The 24,531-nt window shown below is 41.4% G+C and overlaps 1 protein-coding gene across 2 annotated transcripts; it reads left to right on the forward strand.

The window, feature by feature from the left end:
- Positions 1 to 78: 78 nt before the first annotated feature.
- On the forward strand, positions 79 to 24,430 carry vgll4b (vestigial-like family member 4b). 2 transcript variants are annotated; one of them, XM_052610498.1, is made up of 6 exons: positions 79 to 260; positions 806 to 882; positions 15,916 to 16,105; positions 21,267 to 21,474; positions 22,001 to 22,124; positions 22,406 to 24,430. In XM_052610498.1, the coding sequence occupies exons 1-6, from the start codon at positions 94 to 96 to the stop codon at positions 22,648 to 22,650; spliced, it is 1,011 nt and encodes a 336-aa protein (XP_052466458.1). In that variant the 5' UTR covers positions 79 to 93; the 3' UTR covers positions 22,651 to 24,430. The 2 variants fall into 2 exon arrangements, with proteins under 2 accessions (XP_052466458.1, XP_052466459.1); XM_052610499.1 differs by lacking the exons at positions 79 to 260; positions 806 to 882 and adding an exon at positions 6,369 to 6,720.
- The last annotated feature ends 101 nt before the right edge of the window (positions 24,431 to 24,531 follow it).

Below are 24,531 nucleotides of genomic sequence, written 5' to 3' on the forward strand. Positions count from 1 at the left end.
CACTTCCCTTTCACCTTGTACCTGTTGCAAGGATGTGACGTCACGAGGCCATTAGCATAATGTATGCTGATCTCATTCCGCTGACCTCGACCAATGGGAATGCTGGACTCCCATCACCTGCTAGGAAGAGAATTCCATCATTCCACGCATTCCTCCCGGCGCTCGCGCACCGCGCTCCGGCCGCTCCGCTGGACTTCTCTCTCCGCGCGAGATCTTCATCCGCTTGTGAGTTCGGCGAGCTTCCAAAGTGGCGCTTCAAGGTGGGATAGAGTTTAAATTAATGTTTTTTTAAATATATGCAACACTACACATGTAAGAAAGTGAATATATATGTGCTTTATGATCACTGCTGAAGGAAAAGCGCTCCCGCGTCTTCAAGACACTTGTTACTGTGCAACACTTCCCGCGGAATGATTTACCAGACATTATCTGCGAGTTACTGTAGTTTCATATGCGACCACATTAAGTAACGCTAGTAAAACGTTGATGATTTTCTCGCAACGCCCTCATTATAATGCGCTGCAGCCATAATTATAGCAGAAGTGCGTGCTTTACTGTAACCCGGTTTGCACCGCGGACACGAGAGCGCGTGAGCTCACTTTGAGTTAAAGGAGGCGCGTGGAGGTCTCAGCTGTGCTCGCGCTCTGTGGAATGTGAAGTGTGGGAAGTGCTCCAGACCTCACATGTTTGCAGTGCTCATTCTGGGAGTCCATGAGAAGAGAAAACATGCCACGAACCTCTTCTGAGCCCAAATGCATGTGCTGATTTCTGACCCGAGGTTAACAGTCTGATTTTCCGTGTTCAGGGTCCGACCCAGGATGGAAACGCCTTTGGATGTTTTGTCAAGAGCAGCATCTTTAGTGCACCAAGATGATGAGAAACGTGAGTTTACCAAAGTGTTGCATTTTACACTAAAGTTGTTTTTGTTTTATTCCTGTAGGCCATGTGTTTGATTCCCAAGCAGATGCATTAATGCAAAATAATAATAATAATAATAATAACCATACTGCATACTCACTTTCTGCCAAATGCATACCTGTAAATGTTCAATCAATGTTTAATTTCTGCCCTTTGATGAGGTATTAGCTCTTTAACTAAATGAACTATCTAACAGGATCTGCATTGCTCTTCCTCGTAGTCTGAAAGTATTGCTCCTAGAGTAAGTGTGTTTCCTCCTGTGAGGCTCAGGGCTTTGTCCTGCATTGAGTCTGTGATCATCTACATGAGAGATGTGTTCAAATAACGCCCTGGTCTCTCTGGGATGTCCTTCACTGCAGCGGTCTTCAGCTCAGTGCTGATGTGTGAGAGCCGAGTGTTATGAGACTGAACGAGCGTGCTGTTAGCGCTCATGTGTCCGGTCTGCTCCGGCCAGGGCTGCTGGGAGCACTGCTGTGTTTTCCATCAGAAATTCCTTCCTAGATTAAACACCAACAAATCCTGCTCAACACGCGTTCAGTGTTATTGGAGTTCATTGTGCAACATCTACATGTTTGCAGCGGCCCGAACGTCTGGCTCTGTTGGGCTTGTGTTGACAAAGCAGAATTCGGTTAGAAGTACAAAGTGTGGTTGGCAAGTAATTTTCTTCTAAAGCTCTTCAAAGCTGCTAGAATCACTAAACTAAACGTCCATTGGTCAAACACACAGATGAAGCAGTGCTGCTGTGCTCATCTGCTGGAACAAAGACAGAAACATCTCACACTGTTTGAATGTGCTGGAAAACTGCTCATACTCAGTTCATCTCAGATCAGTATGAGTGTGTTTCTTCATCAGAAATGTATCATTGAATCAGTGTCTCATCAACGGATGCTCTGCAGTGAATGGGTGCCGTCAGAATGAGAGTCTGATAAAAACATCACAATAATCCACAGCGCTCCAGTCCATCAGTGAACATCTGGAGAAGGCAGAAGATGAAACACATCCAGCATTAAGATGTTTTTAACTAAAATATGAGTCTATAATAACACTTCCTCCAGTGAAACAGTGTTCTGGTCTGAATCAGGAGAGAAATCTGCAGTGTTTAAACAGTGTTTAAACAGATCTAAACTAATCTGTGTCTTTATTTTGATGTGAGAGACAACAAGATAAGCACTTTTTCACTGGAGGAGTGTTATTATGGACTCACATTTTAGTTAAAATCATCTTAATGCTGGATGTGTTTCAGCTTCTGTCTTCTCCAGATGTTCACTGATGGACTGGAGTGCTGTGGATTATTGTGATGTTTTTATCAGACTCTCATTCTGACGGCACCCATTCACTGCAGAGCATCCATTGATGAGACACTGATGCAATGACACATTTCTCCAAATCTGTTCCAATAGAGATATATAATGATCTATGTCTTGGCTGGCCTGAAGATGGGTAAACATGAGTCTATAAGCTGGTATAGGACACATTTCCGTTCAGATGACTTGAGTTTCTCTCCTCTATCGGCTCCTGAAGGAAGCGGGGTCAGCGTGTCAGAGCGTGTGTGTTCTGACCGGACGTGTCTTCTCCTCTGCTGTGGGCTGATGTCAGGTCTTCGTCTGAGCTGTTTTCACACAGGGCTGGCGCTGCGAGCTCTGACTGCTGAACACTCGAGGAGAGCGTGGTGACTCAGTGAGGTGCTCCAGCGTTTACAAGCCACGGCAGCGCAGCAGCTTATTTCATTAGATGCGAGAGAATGATTAACTGAAGGTGTGGTTGTCTTTGTCAGTCTGAGACCGGTGACGGCCTGCTCCAGGCAAAACCGTGTCTTCTAACAGATCCTGCTCGTGCTGTTTAGATCTCTTCTAAAGTAACTCAAGGCTAAGATCTCATCCGGAGAGTTTGTGTGGGCTCCGCTGTGTTCATTCTTACAGGACGCTGACCTTTGACTCCAGGGCCATTTCTCTGTGCTCTTCATGAAGGATTGATATTTCTGTGTTGTTGTTCTGAGGAATGTCCAAGCAGCTCTGTCACGAGCTCCATCAGTCCGTGTGTTTAGAGCTCGGTGATCTGAACCCGTCTCTGTGTTTGATTATTAATGCCGCCTTCTCTCTGAGCTCTGTAGATCAGCGTCTAATGGTAAAAACAGGCTGTTTTCAGAGGTTTTGTGTCGACACACATCTCCTCGAGGACTCTTGGGTTGTTTCAGCAGCACACGTGTGTGAACCTGAGGTCAAAGGTCACTGAAGTCAGGCACACAAGCCGCTGTTCTGACGGATTCCAGAAAGAAAAGGCTAGCAGCAATGTGCAAACTGTTCTCAGTGTAAAACACTGGGAGGGCTGATGTATCGCTAGTTTTCTGTTTGTGCGGACACAAACACACACCTCTGAGAGGATAACCATCGCTTCTGTTTAACGTTGTTTGTGTTCGTATGTAAAAGACAGTTGTATATTTCGGTGTTCTCGCCCCAGGAGTGGCCTCTATAGCAGACACGATGAATAATTTCCCTGCGCTCAATGGCTGGGACATCATCATCTTACTGACCAGCAGCGGGACGGATCCGGTTTCTTTTCCAAAACAACCAGAACAATACAGCGTCCCTAGAAACAGGAATATCACACCTTCGTAAGCTAATATCGGAGCTGATCGACATCACTTTAAGAGCTAGCTCACTCAGGAAAGAGAGAAATGCACTGGACGCTCTCTTAAGGTGTTGAGCGAAGCGTCCAGAAGCAGCACAGAAGTGTGACCGCAGCAGTGCCTGACTCATGAAGAGGTGTTCACTCAAATCTGCTGAGACCCCATCAATCAATCAGTCAGACGGTCCATAGGAAAGCATTGCTCTATTATCTGAGTGTGTCTGGCTGAGCTTTTAGAGGATAGTTTGGCTGTTTCTCACACAGATGTATTGTATGCGTGTGAGTAAACGATGACGGACTGGTTGCATAATGTTAATCTCCAATGAAACGACAGTGTTTTTAATGCATCCGCGGCTTGAGAAGCAGTCATGTTGAGGGTGATTATGTGTTTAGACATGTTCGATCTGGTCCTGGAGACACCGAGGCTGTGAAGTGTGTGTGTTTCAGCTTCTGATGATGAACTCGTCTCGTCTGATGCTTAGACAGGGGTCCTTAAAAACTCTTACAATTCAGATTCAGCGGGTCTTAAATATTTTCAGTCCATTAGACTTATGGAGAAATCAAATGAGTGTTTTGTTCCATATCACCAACTAAAATAGTTTCCAAACTACCAAACAAAGATCCCCGCAGGAGTATTGCTCAATCTACAAGCAGCTCAGATCGGTTTTGTTTCTGAATGATTCAATGACTCACTCGTTAAGTGATCTACCGCCACCTACTGGAGCATTGTGTGTTCACAAGCATGTATTTACACACACATTTCTTATTTGTACATGCAAAACTGTATTTAAAACTTTAATCTCATAACATCATTAATGCAGTTGTAATTGTGCAGTGTTAATTCATTAGTTTGGTATAGAGCCTTCGTGTGAATTGAATCTATTGATCAACTGTAAGAATCTGACATGAAATACGATGCATACATTTAAGAAGTTAAAAAAAGGCCTTTATTAAGGTAAATAACAGAACACAGATAAAATATTGCTTCAGAATAAAGTTTACACCACCAGAAATCTCTTTTATTTGGGATATGAAAAGTCTGCTGTTTATCTTAATTAGCATTTCTAAAAGCAATATACCTATCTTTTTACATTGATCAAATTCAATATTACATTACACGTGTGAGAGGTTTGGTCTTAAATGTAAAATCCGATGGTGTTAAATGGTCTTAAATATAACTTGTTCACATCCGTAGACACTGTGTTATAGCAGCTCATGATGAACACATTACCACCTGCCTCCGATCTGAACAAAAGTGCTGTTTACTAAAGCATTAACAAACCGTACTGATCACTGATACGATGAGAGAGAGATGAGCGAGTCTTCTGAAGACACACTCCTTCAGCTCTCTCTTCTGCTCTTTGTTAAAGGTTAACTGGCTTTAATGTTGGCTAATGTGCTACTGATCCAGTTAGAGGAGAGTGGGGTAAGATGAGCCACTTCCTTAAGCTGATAATGAGCAAATAAATAATATGAATTTAATTTGATTACCATACAGACATCTCTCCTTGTGTCATGGGGAAGCTGTGTCTTGTCAAGGAGGACATAAATTATTGAAAACACTGAGAGAGAGAAAAGCTCTTTTTGTGATTCATATTTTAATGAAGATGCATGGATAATGTTAACATGAGAAAATGCAGTGTAGTGAAATAAATGAGATTCATTTTTCACACATTGATCGTTATCTTACAGTTTTGGCATAAAAATGCTTCCCAGTTTCTTGTCTGTAGTTATGAGATTATGTGATTGGTCCTGGTTTTTCTGACCTTGATTTAAAGCTGAATTGGTTCTCCTTTGAAGTGCTTATTTAACAGACTGGCAACAAAAAAGAAAAATGCTCCGAGTCGTTATTAAAAGTCTTCTCTGAGATACAAACAGAGAGCATTTGAAGGAATTAAACCTAATCTAATTATTGCAAATAAGAATAAAGGACATTTAAACTCATATTAAACTGCTGGACAGAGCCACTGGAACAAACTAATAGAAAATATATCACAAATGTTTCTCTTATTTAAAATAAAGCTGAAAGGACACATTAGATGAAAACTTTAATGAGGTTTTTCCTGTAGACTGCTGTCCTACTTTAGTTTGTGTTGTCGTGTCTGGACAGGATGTGACGCCACCAGAGAGCAGCAGAGGCTCATTATTATTCACACCCGTCTGTCTTCAGATTAATCGTTTATTAAAACATCTTTTGTCGTTTACAACTGTGAGGGAATGTTATTCTGTGTTGTGGATTTTATGTTATAATGACTGTTTATTTTAATTGTCGTGTAATTTGACGATTTGGGTTCGAGAGAAGCACATTGTAAAGGGTATTTGAGGAGGAGGAGGAGCAGGAAAAGGAAGATTTATTTACTTTTGTTGTTGTCGGAAGTATATTGGTGATTTGTATCGAGCCTTTTAAAATGACAATGAATGATGTTAATTTAATAATTATTAGTGGATCCCTAAAGAGTTGATTCTTTTTTTAAACTGATTTTTTTTAAGGAAAAGTTTGAATATATTTAAGGAGACATTGATCTGGCACACTTTTACTAGTTCACGTGAGATTATAGTAATGATTACAATAACAACAACTTCACTATAATAACTTCTTCACGGCTTGATGTCGTGGGTTTGGGGTTTTATTTGTGGTAAAACCATGGTTATTTTTTGTAAGGGTTCTGTATTATTCAGTATAAGCTGTAGTCTCTAATGGGATAGCTGAAAAACAAAAACGTCTCTCCGTAGTAACTTTTCGTTGTTTTGTACATGTTTGGGGGGGTTGGTGAAGTCTCGCGGGATTTGGCGAGGAGGCGCGCGCACGGGAGTCGGAGCGCCTCGCGGGCTGCGTGTCAGTGCAGTCGACTTACAGCGGGCTGTGAGGAGCACTGGCGCGACCCTTTGTCCTTCACTACAACTCTTTTCACACGCTCAAACTTCGGAAAGTTTCTTTAAACTCGCGTTAGAGCACTTCTACTCGCTAGGCACTCGAGGGGGACGGGTTAAACTAGTTGTTTTCGCCCTGTTTGAAGTAAAAAGGCTGGGCCTTTACACGCGCTCCTGACGAGAGAAAAAGAGAAGCCGCTCTTTCTGAGATTAAAAGTCCATAAATGCTTTTTACCAAAATGGACCTGTTGAACTACCAGTACTTGGACAAGATGAACAACAACATCGGCATCCTGTGCTACGAAGGTAAAACAAACCTAACCAACAGACACTTGATTTCTCGCTCTTGTTTCACGAAGGGAAGGATTTGTCAGTGAAAATAACGGACGCCGGTGACGTCATCGCCGCAGATTTACTTCTAATGTAAACATTAACTTGCAAAAACGATAAGTTTAAGAAAAGTTACGCGTTTGTGTTGTTCATAGTTTATAAAAGGCGTTTTAAAACCCTAAAAATGTATCAAAGTAACATATATTACGTCAAAACGAACGGCGTTTTAGCTATAATTATGCATGCTGTTTGTAAGAGCTTATTAATTTCAGGTTTATTTCACAGAAACTATGCACATCAGTAATACATAAATGTAACGTACAATATCCCTGGATTGATGGTAAAATTGTCACCCTAAAATATAAAGAATTAATCAATACATAATGTTTACATACTCCAAAATACATATACAAAAATTCACACTATTCCTAAAAAATAAATAAATAATAAACCATTTCAAAACCGAAGATAAACACTTAAAAAAATCTTTATCCATTTGATTTTAAAAGGAATTGTTTCATGAATATTATATCAAGCTGTGCTGCTTGATTGTAATAGTATGACGTCAGTAGCATCATTATCAGAAGCATGTTTTCAGATGTGTCTGAGAAATGAGCAGACTGTGTGCAGATCTGCTGCGATCCAGAGCATTTACTGTCACTGTTACTCACCAGTCGTTCTCTCCACTGCTCCTGAAGTTATGAAGCATACGTGTTTTGGAGCATTCAGTCTGGTTGGTGTTATCTAGAGCTGTGGATGAGGAGAAAAGCAGGTTGATTGTTCAGCTGGATATCTCCAGAGATGTTTCACATGTCAAGAGAGCAGAAATGCGATACAGTACACCTCCATATACTCGCCCGCTTTCATCTGACTTATAAAGCAGAGCTGTGATTTGCTGAATGACATTTAGCTTGTTCTGTAAAGTGATGCAGGTTTGTCTGTCATCTGTCTTCACATTTCCTTGTTTAACATCAGCCTCCATTGCTGCACATTATATTGAGTTTTTATTTGAAGCCACTAGAGCTGGTTGTAGTTGTGACAGATGGTTTCTGTGTTGTGGGCATGTCTGAATATTCAGATGTTTGCTTCATAACCTGTGACAATACTTCATCTGTTTTTGCCTGTGAGTGATGCCAAAGGTTTCTTCTTCCTTGGCCGGAGACTCCTCTGTGTTTCCAGATAACGCTTCAAAACGATCTGTGGAACAGCTCCAGCAGCATGTGTGTGAATGGCTGGCGTGTCTCTCCATGGTCCTCCTCGAGCGGATGTGGGCCGCTGGAATGCCGTCCTCTCCACAGTCCGGTCACGTGACACGGTGACAGCGGATGGAAATACACAATCACAGCCGGGTTTTGCTCGCTGTTGCACGGCTGCCGCTTCAGCTATTTATAATGTGTGCCAGAGAATTTCCTGAGCACATGGCTAATCTATTACAGCTTCTGCAAGCCGCGCATCATCCCTTAAAATAGCTCTGTTTCTGCATCACTTCTTGGGGTCAGGACGTGCACAGTGCATTTCTCTGCTGAAAGACCTGGCTTTGCTGAACTTTGCTTTATGCTTTATCAGGAACTGAATAAACTCGGTCTTTCACAGGGCACAGACAAACTTTATTATCTTTGTGTTCATTATTCTTTGCACCAAAGGTGATTGAGAGCTCATTTACCATGGACTAGGAAGACTATAAAAGTGAGGAAGTAGATGAAAATACCGTCTTGTGGAGATTGAATGAATTGTGGAAGGTGATTGTACACAATTCTGACTTGAAAATGTGAAAACAGAAATGTTTATCCACTGACACTAGGGGAGATGAGCACATCTGTTAATATTGCTAATAATCACAATTATCTCAATAATATATTTTGTCTAGATTATATAAAGAACTGAAGTGTGTGTGTATTTGTGTAAATATAAAGTCAGTAAGTGGTTTAATGTTTTTGTAAGAAGTCTCTTGTGCTCAACAAGGCTGTATTTATTTTATCAAAATATTTGAGGCAAAAACAATACAACTTTGTAATATTATGCAATTAAAATTCTTCTAACTAGTGCTACTACAGATCCCTCTGCCTCGCCTGCTGAAGGTTTCTGCGCTGTCTTTCAGTGAGTGTATGATCTGAGTTTGGTGTCAGGCGTGTTCAGGAGGAAAGCGTGCTCTGCTCCGTGTTTTAGACGTGGCCTACTGTTCTCTGCTGAGCTTAAATTGAAGCAGGGCTGAAACGCTGACTGTCATCTTTCCTGCTGAACAAAGGCTAAAAAGGCTGCTGGTAACAGAAAGATGAGACCCCCCGCTACACCCATACCTGTTCAGCAGTCCCCTCTGTGCTTCAAAAGAGAGACCTGGTTGTCCTCGCTCGTATGAATTGGGGCACATGCTGTCTGCTGGTCAGAGAAGATCAGATTTCAGTCGCTGTAAAGCAAAGGAGGCCATTGTTCTGCAAGCATCAGCAGTATGAAATCTGGGGTTTGTTTCTTTTTACTGTGTTCTGCCAAGAAGTTGCAAAAGTGTAATTTGCATCAGAGGTTGTGTCTTATTTTGATCTTGTGTGAATGTAGGAGAAGAAAGGAGGTGGGCTCAACATCTGTAACTCAATCTCATTCTGGCTTGACGTTTGAAGTCTCCAGTAGTAGGGGCAGACTTTGATCACTTACGCTCATAATCACAGTCTTTCAACAGATCAAACATTGGCCACATCTCTTCTAAGGCTGATAGTCATCTTTTATGGCTCCTGCAGCTCCCAACAAAGGTTGCTGTGAGGTTTTAGCATGCTTTAAACATCCCAGAAAATACAGACTCACTGAAGTGTGAAATTCAACAGGTTGGCTGAAGTTGATGTCTTTTCTTCAGGTGTCTGCGTGCTGTGCACTTCAGAAGTTCTGCAGTAAGGAAATCATGCTAGAGATTAGTTTTCCCTGAGGGAGACGGGTAAATTAGTGTCCCAGTCCCACTTCTCACAATCTAACTTCAGACCAAATCAATGAACGTGCATCCTCTGAGACATTGAGCCTTGTCTGGATCAGGAACGTCGAGCTATGTTTATGTACATCATTGATTTTTCAGTGTGAACACAAACTGCGCCCAAGTGCTGGAGACATAAATATAAATAAATATATATATATAACTCACATAATACCTGTGTAAATGATGCTAATTATTGTGTGGCTGTTTGGCCAGGGGAAGAAAATGAATTTACTGATAAAGACAAAGAAGGCAATAATAGTCGCTGTGAATGAGTGAAAATGTGACAATGAAGCTACAGAATGAATTAGCGGGGCTTCTGGTTGAGTATCTGTAGTTCATGATGTCACAGAACAGAAGCACTGATAACAGGAAAGTCATGGCAGTGTGAATGAACAGAAGCATGCAGCTTGAAGCTGGTGAAATTTTACAAAGTATCTGTCTGAAGGGATCTTCTGTGCTTGTGGTGTGTGTGTTTTAAACCACAACCCTTTTGCTGATCTGATTTTTGACCACTGTCAAATACAGCAGCACTAGCTGCTTACTGCGTGAGTCTTTTATAATGTTTGAGAGCTTGCATTCAGTCTTTGCATTTCATCAAAACACAAGTTTAATGTATTTACCATTTTCTGGTGTTAATTTGTGGTCAGATTATTATTATTATTATTATTGTTAAACGTTAATTTAGCAAGAATACTTTAAAGTGGCAGTAAGGACGGACATAATGTTACAAAAGATTTCCATTTCAAATAAATTGTACTTTATCAATAAATCCTAAATATTATATAATGTATTATGGTTTCCACACATATATTGGTGCTTTTTCCACTGCACGGTGCGGTTTACTTTTGGGGGGTCTTCCACTGGGTACAGTACCTGTTACTTTTCTTTAGTACCACTTCAGTTGAGGTTCCAAGTGAACCGTACAGTTACCAAAACATGACGTGTAAACTTTTCTGATCACTGATTGGCCGGAGAGAAACATAAAGCAGCACATTGATAATAATCAGAAATGTATTTTGAGCAGAATTAGTGATTTCTGAAGGGTCATGTGACACTGAAGACTGGAGTGAAGTATGTAATGAATGAATGACATTGTTTCGGTCTGCTTTGTGGCCTTATGTAACATGCATCCTGACAATGTGGCCATGCAAAGGCGAAACAGATTAGTTTGAGATTTAGAAAAAACCTGGTGTGAAAATTTTGAAGCCATTTTTCTAATTTCCAGTGTTGGTTTGGTTACTGCATTGTCATCTTGTAGAGCAGAATAGACCATGCAAATGTTACTCCAGCACTGTTTGGACAGTAATTGTTACTCTGGTTTCAAAGCCATTTTTGGATCACTTTATTCTTGTATACTCCTTTTCTCCTCATTGATGAAGCTAGAAAATGTAGTGGCAGTAAAATCATCAGCTATCACCTGTAAATACTGAAGATATCACATCTTTATGTAAAACTCTGCAATTGTCCTTTAGGTCCTGTTCAGATATCACCTTTGACAACGCCTTACCTATTAATGTGTTGAATCCAGACTGTCGTTCAGTGTCTCCTAACCCTGTTCCTGGATGCACTCCAGCAGCTCACATTTTGGTTGTCTGTGTTATCGGACCCATCCATTTCCAGTGGTGGAGTCTGAGCTAATGTGTTTGATTAGGAAGAGTGTAGTGTTGCTGTTCCCCCAGAAGCAGGGCCAGGAAGCACAGCATTCAACAGCTGTCTCTGTACAGTGTTCTTCACTCGTAATGAATGAATGGTCAATAACTTTCACAACATTGCGAGTTCATCTCCTCATGGCTCTCTGGAGACTATCACAGATAAGCTATCGTGTGTCAGGAGCCGTGTGGACGTTTACTGTGTGCTTGTCTAAAGCAGCGCAGTCTTTTCTCTATTAGCAGCTCCAGCCCTGCCAAAAACAATGATGTCATCGCCGTTGCCATGGAGCGCGGACAGACGAGCCGAAACATGCCAGTCAGGAAAATAGGCCACTTGTTTTGGGAAGTACCTCGTGGGCTCGTCCGTCTGAGCTTTATCATTGATTTACTGGAGGCTGAATGCGAGTGAATGTGTGCATGGCTTATTTTGTGAGGTTTTACTGTGGGAGGGACACCTGACCAGGTTATTTTTTACCATCTCTATTTAGCATTTTACTGTAAATAACTGCACCTTTGCAGCACTGTGAAATCCAGGTCTGGCATAATAAATGGATCTTATAAAGTTTCTCAGGCTTCGTTAACCTCGTCCCAAGTGGAAAGTCCCGATGGAGAGAGCGTGCCAGTGGTAATTTTCCGGCCTAACTCCTACACAACGTGCCCTGGTACTGTATCTCATGCACTGAGAGGAATCTTACAGCACGCTGTTGCTTCAGTGCATTACTTCTGCACATAAAGAGGTTTGGTGTGCACTCTACTAACTTGTGTGACTGCAAATAAAGAAAAGATGAAATGCAGTTACAATTCAAATATGGAGTCTTTTGTCTTTGGCTTGTCAGTCTATCAATGCAGTGTAATACAACATTTACTGAATAATTTGCTGCATCAGTCGCTAATGCTTTTTCTGCTTTGATCTGGAGGTAAGAGACAGTCAAGTGTTCTTGAAAGAGAAGAAAGTCATAGGAAGGACTGATGAGTGGGTTTATTGTGATTGCTGTGTTTCTTCTTGCTGATCTGATAGTTTTTATGATCTGAAATCAACATAAAAGAAGTGGCCTGTATGGATGAGGAGCTTTGTGTCTAATATACAGGGTTCCCGCAGGGTCTTAAAAAGCCTTAAAAGCATTGAATTTATTAATTTGGAAATAATACCTTAAAAAGACTTTAAAAAGTCTTGAATTTTGATGTCTGGGTCTTAAAAATTGTGCTGTATGTAACTTCTATGTATTGTAATTTTCCTCAAAAGTTTCATTTGTCAACCACGATTATTTTGATTAAATGACGTAGTATAAATAAAGAGTGGCGGAACCAGTAATTGAGAACGCAACGCAGCCCCGGGTCACAGTCGAGCGGCAACCTCACGCTCTCTCTCGTGAAGCCAATAAGGAAGTGACTAAAACTGCAATTCATCGACTGGCCGGCCGCTTGAGGCTGGCTGCAGAAGAGAGTCAGTCCCATAGACTCCCCATTTTACTGTCTATGTTTACAGCAGAAAAAAACGTTTACGTTGACGCAAAATATGCGCATCGATTCGTCGACCTGTTTTTATTTCTCTAAAAAACGTTTGCAAAACGTTTACCTTATGTGCGCTGAATATACGCGATGGCCGGGTCAACATTCTACGTTATATAACCAATCCAGGGGTTTTTCTGCATTGATCTTTTTTTTTGGCGGCTGTCAAAGCCTTATTTGATCGGTGAGTGATGTAGAATAGAATGACTGCTTGCCTGACAGTACGAGAGAGAGCCCCGGCTGCGCGCGCACACTCACAGTCTTCAAACAACACGAGCGCTTCTTGCTCTCTCTCTCCCTCGTGCATATTAATCAAAATAATTAAACACGATAGAAAAAGAGCGAAACACCAAAGTTTCATGCGCGCTCGCGCACTCGGTCTTCAAACTACACAAGCGCTGTCTTGCTCTCTCTCTCTCTCCCTCGTGCATCTTAACCAAAATCAATAGACACGATAGAAATTAGAAAAAGGGCAGAACGCTAGACATCAAGTTGTTGTTATTTTCAGCTGAAAGAAGAACTTTTTTTTCAGTAAGCTAGGCCCTATGTGTTCAGTAAGCTTGTTTCAGTAAGCTATGTGTTTTCAAGGCTTCAAGGTTTTATTGAATGCTATCTCTTATATATAAAGTGCAAAGTAATGCATTCTTAGTCAGTCTTTTATTTTGTAATTTTAAGCGCAATAAACATGTATTGCAATGTTAAGGAATTCATGTTTTTTTCATTAAGATATGTAAATCAACATGTATGAATTGTTAGTTGTCAATTAATGGGGACATAATCGAAATCGAATCGATCTGAAAAAATGTATCGTTAGATTAATCGATGTATCGAAAAAATAATTGCTAGATTAATCGTTTAAAAAATAATCGTTTGTCCCAGCCCTAATCCAAGCACATGAATGCTCTCAATTTATAAAAACAAATTCCATCGCCTACGTGTTTCAACCATATACTGTATGGTTTCAACCAACAAGTGCCAGCTAGCTGCTACTGTTCCTGAAGCGGCAGCAGGATCTAATAATTGGGGCCGTTCACATATCACGCCTAAAAACACGTGGAAAACACTAGGCACACTAGCTTTTGGGTCCACGCCAACAATGAAAGCCAAGGTGTTGTGGACTCTTAACACAATCGCTAAACATCAGTCCTACAATGGAAATGAGGGTATCTCAGAGCTTTTCAAATGCATGTTCCCTGACTCCGAAATAGCTAAAATGTTTACTTGCGGTCACGATAAAGGAGAAGTTGACGTAACTGGCTGTCCTTGATAAAGAGATTGCTGCCCTGATTGAAGAGCTAAGGAGTTGACTGTGTTTCTTAATTTAATGTATTGTTGAGTTCTAATTTTCGATGTTTATTGTTCAGGGGTCTCTCAGTTCCCCATATTCCCAGCATGGAATAAGTAGCTAGCTAATATTAAAACACAACTTAACATTGTTCGGCAAACTGTCTTGTGGCCTACTGAAATGTTTTTATTATTCACACCTGCTTGGCTTATCTTTTACCCATTCCACATTTGAAAAATAAATGAAAACAAGTTCAAGGATTTTGTTTTTCTTTGCTGGTAGGGACGTGAAATAGGTATTAATTTTTTATATAAATGGACTTAAAAAGGTCTTAAAAAGACTTGAATTTAATTTGAAGAAACCTGTAGGAACCCTGAATATAATATAGTGGTCGACCGGTGTGGGTTTTCATGGCTATAGTGCTGATATCTTGAGAGCTAGGTGACCAATATAATACCTTCAGTAAAAATGCTGTAGTGTGTGTGCAATTTAGTAATTTTAAAAGACACTAGGTGTGGAACGGTTCAGTTTGTTTCACGGTTTTAGAGTCACAGTTTCGGTATGGTTCACTGTGTGCTATGTTTAGGGAAAAACTACTGTCAAATGAAAATAGAGAATATAACTACAAGTAAAAGCACATATAAATACAGTAAAGATATAAATAAAATAAACAGTGATTAGGATTTTTAGGTATAGGTCTAACATTAGTTTTTAGGTGCAGAAACTGAAGTAATGAACTGTAAAGGCCATCGCATATTTGACTGTATAAATTAAAGCTGAATCTTTGTTAAAGTTACAAACGCTATTCATTCAAGAGCGGTGTTGTTGCTGTTTGATTCAAATTAAGAAAGTGCTGTCACCTTAAGAGACTCCACTGATCCCAGTACGTTCAGCCGGCTATGTCTGCTGTAGGATACTTTACATAATTTTTGTCTGAATTTGTCCATTTTAAATACAATACTTCAGAGAGAGCACATTTCAGATGAGCGCGCACACAAATCTTCTCACTGCGCTTGAGTCCTCTGGCTCATAAATGTGTAAACTAGCAAAGCTTACATGAGTTGAGTTTAAACACTGATATCATCGTGTGCTGTTCAGGTCTCATCTGTGCATGTGCGCCTCGGCACCCGAGTGATGACGGAGTAAATGACTGCTCATATTCCACCATACAGCATTCACATCGAACAAGAGTGAATGGTTTGCAGCAGGAACAGACATTAATTTTTCCAACAGTTTAAATAGATTTGGACCTTTTGTGGCATTTTTACCTTTTATAAGGCCTATTTGTTTTCTAACCTTAAAATGTAAGCATCATCTTCTGTCAAATTCTTAATTTTAATCAAATTCAGATAGTAAGAGACTACAGGGCTGTTACCGATCAAATGAAATCAGTATCAACATAATCTGTGTTTGCAGAGGAACAGAATCTGCATCTGAAGTGGCTTTGAGATGCTTTCACACAGACTGTTTAATGCAGCACATGACAGCGGTTCACCTGCAGTTACACAACACTGAAATGATTTGAGGGAAAAAATAAAATCTACTTCACTCACTCGATTCATTATTTCATCAGTTTAGCAGAGCTGCGGTTGGGTTGCATCAGTCTGAACCTCTCACACAAGCTGGGCTTTTCTTAGTGTGCTGTGTGTCAGATGATGACTTGATCACTTTCTAAAGCATGCGGTAAAGGTGTCTCCTTCAAAGCAGCGTCTCCTGAAGCGGTGAGTGAGTGTTTGTCTGTATTAATGCATGCTCTCTTGTGTTTGCTGTAGGTGAGGCTGCTCTGAGAGGAGAGTCCAGAATGCCGGCCATGTCCCTGTCCTCTGCAGTCAGCAATCACAGGACCGGTCCTCCTCCCATCAGCCCCAGCAAGAGAAAACACAGCGGGGACCAAGCAGACGACGACATCGACTCTAACAACGAGCATGTGGCCAAGATGAGCCGGCTGTTTGCCACACAGTTGTAAGTGGAACAAATGAACATCATGTGTGTCGTTGTGGCTGCATCTGATGTGCTTGTGTCATCTCCACCGAATTTGAAAGCTGGTTCGCTTGGCAATCAGGTGCTTTCTAGAAAGCTCATACTCAGCTGAAGTTAGGGCCGAGCGGGCGGCGTTCCTGCAGAAAGAGCGTCAGGAATGTGCTGAAGACAGAGGCCTGGAATGTCTGAGATTCCAGCGCTGAGCGGAGCACATGGGCAGTTTGCAGCGCCTGGCTGTGCCCTCGTGTCATTCCCAGCATTCCAGCCCCCTTTGGAAGAGCGACAGCAGATCTGGCTAATTTATGACCTAGCAGTGTGATAACAATAAAAGCTCTGAGACTGAGGGGCTTCTTGGCATAACGAGGTTAATTTGATCTATGTTTGGGGTTTGACATTTGTATGTACTCAAATTTAACTGCACTTTGACTGAACAGATTTACTTTTATAACGCCCTCACTTTCGGATACATAAACACTTTTGATCCTCATCCTGGTAACCTGTCAGAGCTTGTTTCACTCTGCAGCGTTCAGCGGTGGCAGGATCTGAACCGATTTCATTACAGCAACTGCACTCTTCACAAACTTAAACTCAGTTAACAATTGTTTGGCTATGTCTCATATGAAGTGACTAAAGCCAAGTTCACTTCATTTGTTTAATTTAATTGACAGAATGTACTTTAGTTCTGCATTTTATTTTTTTAATCAAATGTAAAAGTTTGTTTATGCAGAGTGGATTGGATCATGAACAGTTGTATTGTTGAGTTACCAGTTTTTTTTATTACAAGGAAACTATTAAATTACTGATAAGTAAACCTTAGCAAAAACAAACATTTATAACATTATAATTAGAGTATGAATAAACATTATCTTTGCACTTTATTTTAAAACTAATGCATATTTCTAAAGACTTTAGAATAGTTTTGGGCTATAAAACGATACCAATAATTATCGCAGTATAATTTGCCTCGATGAAATTATAGCAAGAGTTCATTAATTGTTTAATATAAAGTTTATGTGCCAAAGTGGAAGGAAGTCCATCGATCTTCTCCAGACAAGCACACAACCCAGAGAAACTATCAGCACAACCCATACATCGCTCGACCTCTCATCTCTGGATTAAAGCTAGAGCCTTTTAGACTGGTTTACATACTCAGAAACCACATAGATACATTTTACCATCGTTTTATCATGATCTAAATCATTTCAATAAAACTCAAACAGTCAGAATATTAAATTTCACCATAATAAAAATGAGGTTCTTACAGATCTGATGACAAATTTAACTGGTCTTTTTTTTTTTTGGCCATATCGCCCAGCCCTAGTCTAGAGATGTGAGGTAAAGCTGAAGCATTTGTGAAAGTCAGTGTTTTGTGTTGATCTGTTTACACCTCACTCTATTGCTCTCCCTCTTTTGTTCTTCTTCTGAAGTTAACTCTTAATACATACAGGACTGGAGATTCAGGAAAGTGTTTGCCAAATGTTTCCTTGATTTAGATTTGAACTCTGAGGATTGAATTGTTGTGTGTCAGGATTGCTCCAGGTCATGTGATTCTCTCGGGGTGGAGGGGAAGGATTGTTTCTGCGGCTGACACCGGACACCACGGGCTGAAGCGGCTCAGGTTTCCATCAGGGTGTTTCTCTGTACAGCACTGGGGGCTGGGAGATCTCTCTTCCTGTGTCTCTGCTCAGCACTGCAAAGAGATTTGAAGCATTCTGGCCCTGCACAAGTGTTTAGAGTCATGTTTCATCTTACGCTTGTTTTGATCTGTAAGGAGTTTGTCCACGCATTAGTTTATTGTATGGTTTCATTGTGGTCTGTGCCAGACTAAACAGTTTGAAGCACAGAGATAAGACTTGGATGAAGCCTTCTCTTAGGGCTAATAAAACTGGAAACTCAGGGAGACATATTGTTGTGAGTGGCTTCGTGTCAGGGTGGGGGCCGTTTTCTCCTTTCACTGCTGCCCTGAAAACAAAGGGCCTCTTATCCAGTCAGCCCACGGCGCTCTGTCCCACAGAATACGTCACACTGCTCAGAAATGCCAGTGTGAACGCTTGGTGTATTGCTTTCTTTTTTGGTCCGGACCGAGAGAAGTACGAGAACCGGACCACAAGTGTGAATGCGCTAGATTCACCCAGTGTTGAGGGGATCCATGTGTTCCTGTAAGAATTAAGGAAAGCGATCTGATGTGAGAGGGAATAATCCTCGGTAGCTTGTGTTCCAGCTGGGAACTGGAGACTCCGTCTTTCTCATGCATCCATGGCCAGCCAAAAGGAGAGTCATGAGGAGGCCGTGCCAGCGTGGTTAGGCTTTATGAAATAATGGTTTTATATGTAAACAAACACATGACTGGCTCGTTTGTGTTTGGATTATAATTTGTCAAAGCAGTGAAGTCTGAAATTAGCCGAACACTTCCAAGTGATTACACACAGTGAGCGTGGATCCTAACTCTAAAAACGGTCTCTTACCTTTCTTGGCTGCTTGTGTCAAAACCTGAGCCAAAAACAAGCAGTGTGCCAAAAATGTTTTAGTTGCTTTACTAACCACATTTAGGATTTACAAATGGAAATTGAATGAATTCATTTAGAAATGTAAATGTAACAGTAGTTAAACGTCTTGTGCTATTAAAGGGTTGCACTCTGAGCTTCAGGTGTTACCTGTTGCTATTTTTACTATTTTCTGAGAAAAAAATGCTGATACGATGCCACATTGTGCGGCTTTTGGTTGTAAATTTCAGTCAATGGGCAGTGAGAAGCGATTCAAGTCTTCACTCTTCTCCTGGTGATAAGATGATGTAGAAGTGCATTTCCAAAGAACGAACGGTTTGTATCCTGTGGTTCGGCCTTGATGTTTCCCAGATGTTTCCTGTATCTTTGTGGGTGAGCTTCCAGTGACTTAAAGGAGAAATGAGAGAGAAGTCTTCCTGCCAAGATCTGCGGTGGGATCATGAGGTTTTGCTGCATGGTTATGAAACGCAATTGAGAAAATGTCCCTAGTTTTATTGCCCTGAATCTGACTACAGTGAGTCTGCGCAGTCTTTCAGCGGGAAAGATAACCATTGATGTATGGATTTCAAGTGTCTTCAGACTACACTTAAAATGGCCTTTTGTGATCAAAAATATTGATTTTGTGAATGATTTAGCTTGAAAGCTACTTAACAGTGCATTTAACTCGGAACAACCATTCTGCTCATTAGTCAGCCAGAAATATAACTTTAAAGAGGAGCATTTTGTTAAATATAAACGCTATATTGCATGTTCACATTTTTACTCAACCTGTTGTCTATATGATAAGAATGTATGCAAGGAACTCAAGATATTGGTCCATGATCTTGGCACAGATTCTAAATAATTAAACGATACTTTGTGACACTGTAGTTTTAGTTGGAAAATGTTTAGTTTTCACTTGGTGAACTTGAGTTCCCAGGAGATATACAAGATTAATTAAAATGCTGATGTTGTAACAGGAGAGGAGACATAAATACATGACAGTATGACTGAAATGTCTAAAAAAAGAACTAATACATGTTTATTCTGTGGCACTTAAAGTTTTGTTTCTTAGTAGCCAATGGTGTCTCAAGTGAATTTATTTATTCATTTTTTTTTTTTGGCTGGAGCCCTGATTGATTTCATATAAAAGCAATGGTAAAGGAAAGATTGCATGAGTTAAAATGTTTTATTTTCAGAGTACTTCCGTTATCTACAGTGTGATCTAAAATGCAGCTAGTTTATAAAAAAAATCGGAACACTGTGAGTTTAGATTTGATATGAAACATTCTTCATAATATTAATCCCTTTTATATGTAGTAGTACGTGAGGGAAGCTTGATCTTGCCCTATGTTAAATTTGCTTTCTGGAACCAAATAATTTGACAATGAATCGTTGAAAATAAGCCTTACTTGGTAAACTTGTTTAGTGAAACCAGTCTCGAGGCATTAGAAGTGATCATTGTTCTCCATTGCATCGTTTTGCATCAAATGACATTTGTTGAATCAAAATCAGATGGTAACAGGTGAATCGTATTGCATCGCATCGGTAGCTGCTTCATGTGTATAGTTAATGGATCATATCGTATCATTGGCTATGCATCGAGATACATATTACATCGGTCTTATTATGGAGATGCACATCTCTATTTGGTAAATGTGGACACTGTGAGATGCATATGGAGCAACATATAGTTTGCTGTAAATTGTTGCTCAGCATTTTTTCTCTTTCATGTAATAATGTGAAGCGGTCCTGCTGATTGCAACATTTAGAGCAGCATTTCTTTAGTTTGACACATTTCTAATGACACATGGTGTAACCTTTCAGACCTGCTATGGTTCTGCCAACATATCTCTCCTCCTTTATCCATGTGTTGCAGTGAAAGCTGATCACGCCGAGGAGGAAGGGATCGGGAGTAGTTTGACAGCTTTCAGTTAGTTATTGTGGGGACAGTCATTTCCGGTAGCTGTACCCGGTTAGTTGCAGATGCTTTGCTCGCCAATTGTGTTGCCAAGAAACAGACTTTCTCAAGGACTGCAGCCCACACGACTGAAACTGGGCAAAATCTGCAGCATTTGTCCTCCCTGAAGGTGCACCGCGGTCACCACACTGAGGTTACACAATCTGTGTTGAAAGCATTTCCTCCAAATACCTGATCAGAGTGTGCTGTTGTTCAGCTCTCTTGTGTGCCTGCTGAAGGGTATTAAGTTCCCTTCCTGTGAAGCACAGATGAAGCCTGTTGAATAGTGCACTTGGCCCCTCGCTGGGCCTCCGCTCTGTTGGCAGCAGGAGACCGATCGCTCCGGAAGGGTGGAATAGCGCTTCTGGGCTTTACATGTGTGCCTATTCTTTCAAGAGGGAAAGAAAAACAGGAAAGGAGGTCAGTAGTGGGAAAGGGCCTTTTGTATCGAGCGATCAGAGCTAATGCAGAGCTAATGCAGAGCTGGAGATGAGCTTTGACAGTCCTGAAGTCACCATAGCTGTGTTTGTTGATCACACTGTACGAACGCTTGAATGTAAGTGACGTCGACTCACACGATCTCCTCTTATCGAGTCATGGCGTCTGCTCGCGGGAGGTGTGTGCTCTTGCCAGGCCGCTGAATGCTTGTTTGTGCCGCTGGTGTGGGCTCAGTACAATCCCTTCTTTGTTTGTGTTGCAGAGGCAAGCCTGCCAATGGGGACTACCGCAAGGACCCCCGGGATCGCAGCCGCAGCCCCATCGAGCGCAGCATGAGTCTGGTCGGGGGTCATCTGTACACCCACATGCCCAGCCTGGCCATGGACCAGCCCCTCGCACTGACCAAACACATGGACGCCAGCCGCACGGTCACCATCTCGCCCACTGTGAGCCCCGTCGAGCGCCAGCAGGTAAGACCTGTCACTGACTGACCACATATATATCATTTATTTATTTGTCCATATAATGGAAATCAGTGGGAACTGTTTGGTCACCAGCATTCTTCAAAATGTTTAAATCTTTTATGGTCCACACAAGAAAGTCAGTCACCAAACATGAGGTTGAGTGAATAATGTACATTTTTAGGTAATCTATCCCTTTCAAAGAAGCAGAAAGCTTTGTACCTTTTTTTTTAAACGTAAATAAATGCAGAAGTATGTTTGGGTTTGTCTTGATATTGATATTTAGAGTCATTGTTTATCTTTGTTACTCATGAAAACATGTATTTTAAGAGTTTGTTTTGGTATGAATCAGGACGGTCTTGAAACCATGTTTAGCTCCATTTCAGTTTTGTTGTTCACAGACGTGAACAGATTCAACTCATGAACAGCTAGTCTTTGACAGTGTAGACATAGCAGAAAACACTTTTTAGTAGTTGTTTGTTTGGACACTTGCTCATATGTGTGTGTGTGTGTGTGTGTGTGTGTGTGTGTGCAGAACCGCCCCTCTGTGATCACGTGTGCCCCAGCGATCAACCGTAACTGTAACCTCACCCACTGCACCGTGTCTCACAACGGCTGCTCACCCGGCCTGACTCCAAGCTACCGCAGAGCCTCCAACTGTGAGTACATGCACACGATGGGCCGCTTCGTAAAGACACCGATGCAACCTCTGTGGTCACATCCAGAACTATTTTTTTACCCCAGTGTCTAGAGCATGCACACATACAGGTGTTTCAGTTCACATTTTAGCAGCTGTAATGCTGGAATTGCCCACTAGGCAATAATTAAAATGAACAATCAAACCCATTTGTGTTTTTGTACCTTACCTGTGTAAAGTGGCGTGTGTTAGCTCTGTCTGTCTTTGGCGGAGCGTGTGCTAAGCAGTGTTTCTCTGTCTCAGCTAACACAGCCTGCGACCCCGTCATCGAGGAGCATTTCCGTCGCAGCTTGGGAAAGAACTACAAGGAGCCGGAGCCGGTCACAAACTCTGTGTCCATCACCGGTTCGGTGGACGACCACTTCGCCAAGGCTCTGGGTGAGACGTGGCTGCAGATCAAGGCCAAGGGCAGCTCCTCCGGAAGCCCAGACTCCTCTCCCAACGGCCACATGGTCAACCATAGTCACTCCCCTTCCCTGGTGTCTTGAGAGGAGCGTCTCGAAGCAGCCGTGCATGTTTTAGCAGAGCTGATGTTTAGCTGTGTACATAAGAGCGCACGACCAGGAGGTGCTCCTTCTACTTCAGTTGTGCTTTTCTCCTTTTGATTCTTTATCTTTTGTTTGTAAGTATGCTAGTATACTTTTAGCTTGGCTGTTGTGTTATGGGATGCCCATACCTTTGTTTGTTTGTTTGTTTGTTTTTCAAGATAAAAATCAGCCAGACACTATTGAACCATCTGCCTCAGATACCAAAGAGACTTTTCCCCAGAAGCCATTCTTCCATGGCACCCATTGTCTTTCACACTCTCTCCTGGTTGTGTCCCGAGTCTGTATCTGTATGTGTGTACTTGAAAAGGAAGGCCTGGACTGATTTTGCACTATGGATGGATGGGGGTTGGATACACATGATTGGATGTTGGTTTTGGAGGGTGACACAGGTGCGGTTCACATCTCTTTCACAGGAAACATTGGTCGGTCAGTCGCTTCGGCTCAGATTGGTTTTCCCAGGCACTGTGGTTTCAGTAGAGTAGACTAAAGGTTTAAGGGTAAGCTAGTGCTTCTAAGTGCATGTTTTTAAAATAGCTGGTATCTATTATTGTGTAGACATTTCAGTCGTTATCCTTTTAGCCTTTTCTTCAGATTTGATTTTATTTTTGACAGTAACAGTCCTAGATAAACTTACTGCTGGTACAGTTGTACTTCATATTATTATTGTCTAATCAATATTCATTGTGGTAGCTGCCAGATAGGAGAGAATCGCCTCCGGACAGGCCGTCTATATATTAACGGTTGGTTTAGTATGATTATTAATCCTCACGTGGTACAGGATGCTGTCGCTCTGCATGACTGAACAAGAAGCATTCGCAGCTGTGGACGGGTCAACTGCAGCGTTGACCATCTGCTGAAGACGTGTGTGTGTGTGTGTGTGTTCTTCATCTTCTCTTAATTCTGCATTCAGCTTTGTCCCAACGGTCCGCCTGTACCGAAACTAAACACATTCCTCCGATAGGAGCGTCATGCAGGTCTTGTACTTCATACTTCTTGACGAGACGCTCGTCCTTACATTCCTTCGGCCGATCTTTCACACTCTGCTCTTTGGGCATGTATCTCTACACGAGGCCTTGAGGATTTCCTCTCCGTCACACACACATTTCATGACTCTCGGCTTGTGACACACCTTACCCTACACGCTGTAGGTAAATCACTTACTCAAAAACAACAAAAAAAAGTTTTTATATAGGAAAATATGAGACCATCATTACGCTGCGCGTAACGAATGTACAGAGAAAAACAATTGTAGGTATTTTTTGAGGAACAGTTAATTTGTTAATGATATGTAGCTATTTAATTTTTCCCTTGTCCTTTATTGTAATCATGCTTCTTCTTCTTTTTTTGAGGAAAAAAGTTGATCTTTTTTGTTTGTAGGTTGTGTCTGTTTAAGGTTAAAGTGCAGGAACACAGTTATTGTATGAACACACTGCGTTAGTGTAATAGCCACTTGTGTATTATTTCTGAAGGCTACTGAGTCTGAACGGAGGCTTGGTCCGTCTCTGGAGAAACTGAACAAACAGACTCGAGTCTGAGGGACATCTCTGTTTGATGTGCGCTTCCAGGAGAACCACAAACTCTTCTCTGCACCTCCGTGTAAATCTGTATTATACCCTCATTTCATGGCCTTGTTTCTCTTTGAATAAAACAAACTTTTGGCAGGCCATTGTTTTGTACTTTTAAGTAGCCTCAATGAACAATAAAGTGCTCTTAAACCACAGCCCGAGACTTATGCTTGATCCTTTGTGAAAACAGGTGATCACTCTTGGGGAAATATGAATTAAGCAATGTTTTAATGTGAGAATGACTGTGATTCCAGAA

This window comes from Carassius gibelio, chromosome A11 (genome assembly GCF_023724105.1).
Source record: "Carassius gibelio isolate Cgi1373 ecotype wild population from Czech Republic chromosome A11, carGib1.2-hapl.c, whole genome shotgun sequence".
In the NCBI taxonomy this organism is placed as follows: Eukaryota; Metazoa; Chordata; class Actinopteri; order Cypriniformes; family Cyprinidae; genus Carassius; species Carassius gibelio.

What these genes read in the sequence shown, in the direction of transcription:
- vgll4b (XM_052610498.1), top strand. Translation starts at nt 94, where the DNA reads ATGGGAATGCTGGACTCCCATCACCTGCTAGGAAGAGAATTCCATCAT. An exon ending in CGGCTGTTTGCCACACAGTT is followed by an intron (nt 16,106 to 21,266) that starts GTAAGTGGAACA and finishes TTTGTGTTGCAG; the next exon opens with AGGCAAGCCTGCCAATGGGG. An exon ending in GCCCCGTCGAGCGCCAGCAG is followed by an intron (nt 21,475 to 22,000) that starts GTAAGACCTGTC and finishes GTGTGTGTGCAG; the next exon opens with AACCGCCCCTCTGTGATCAC.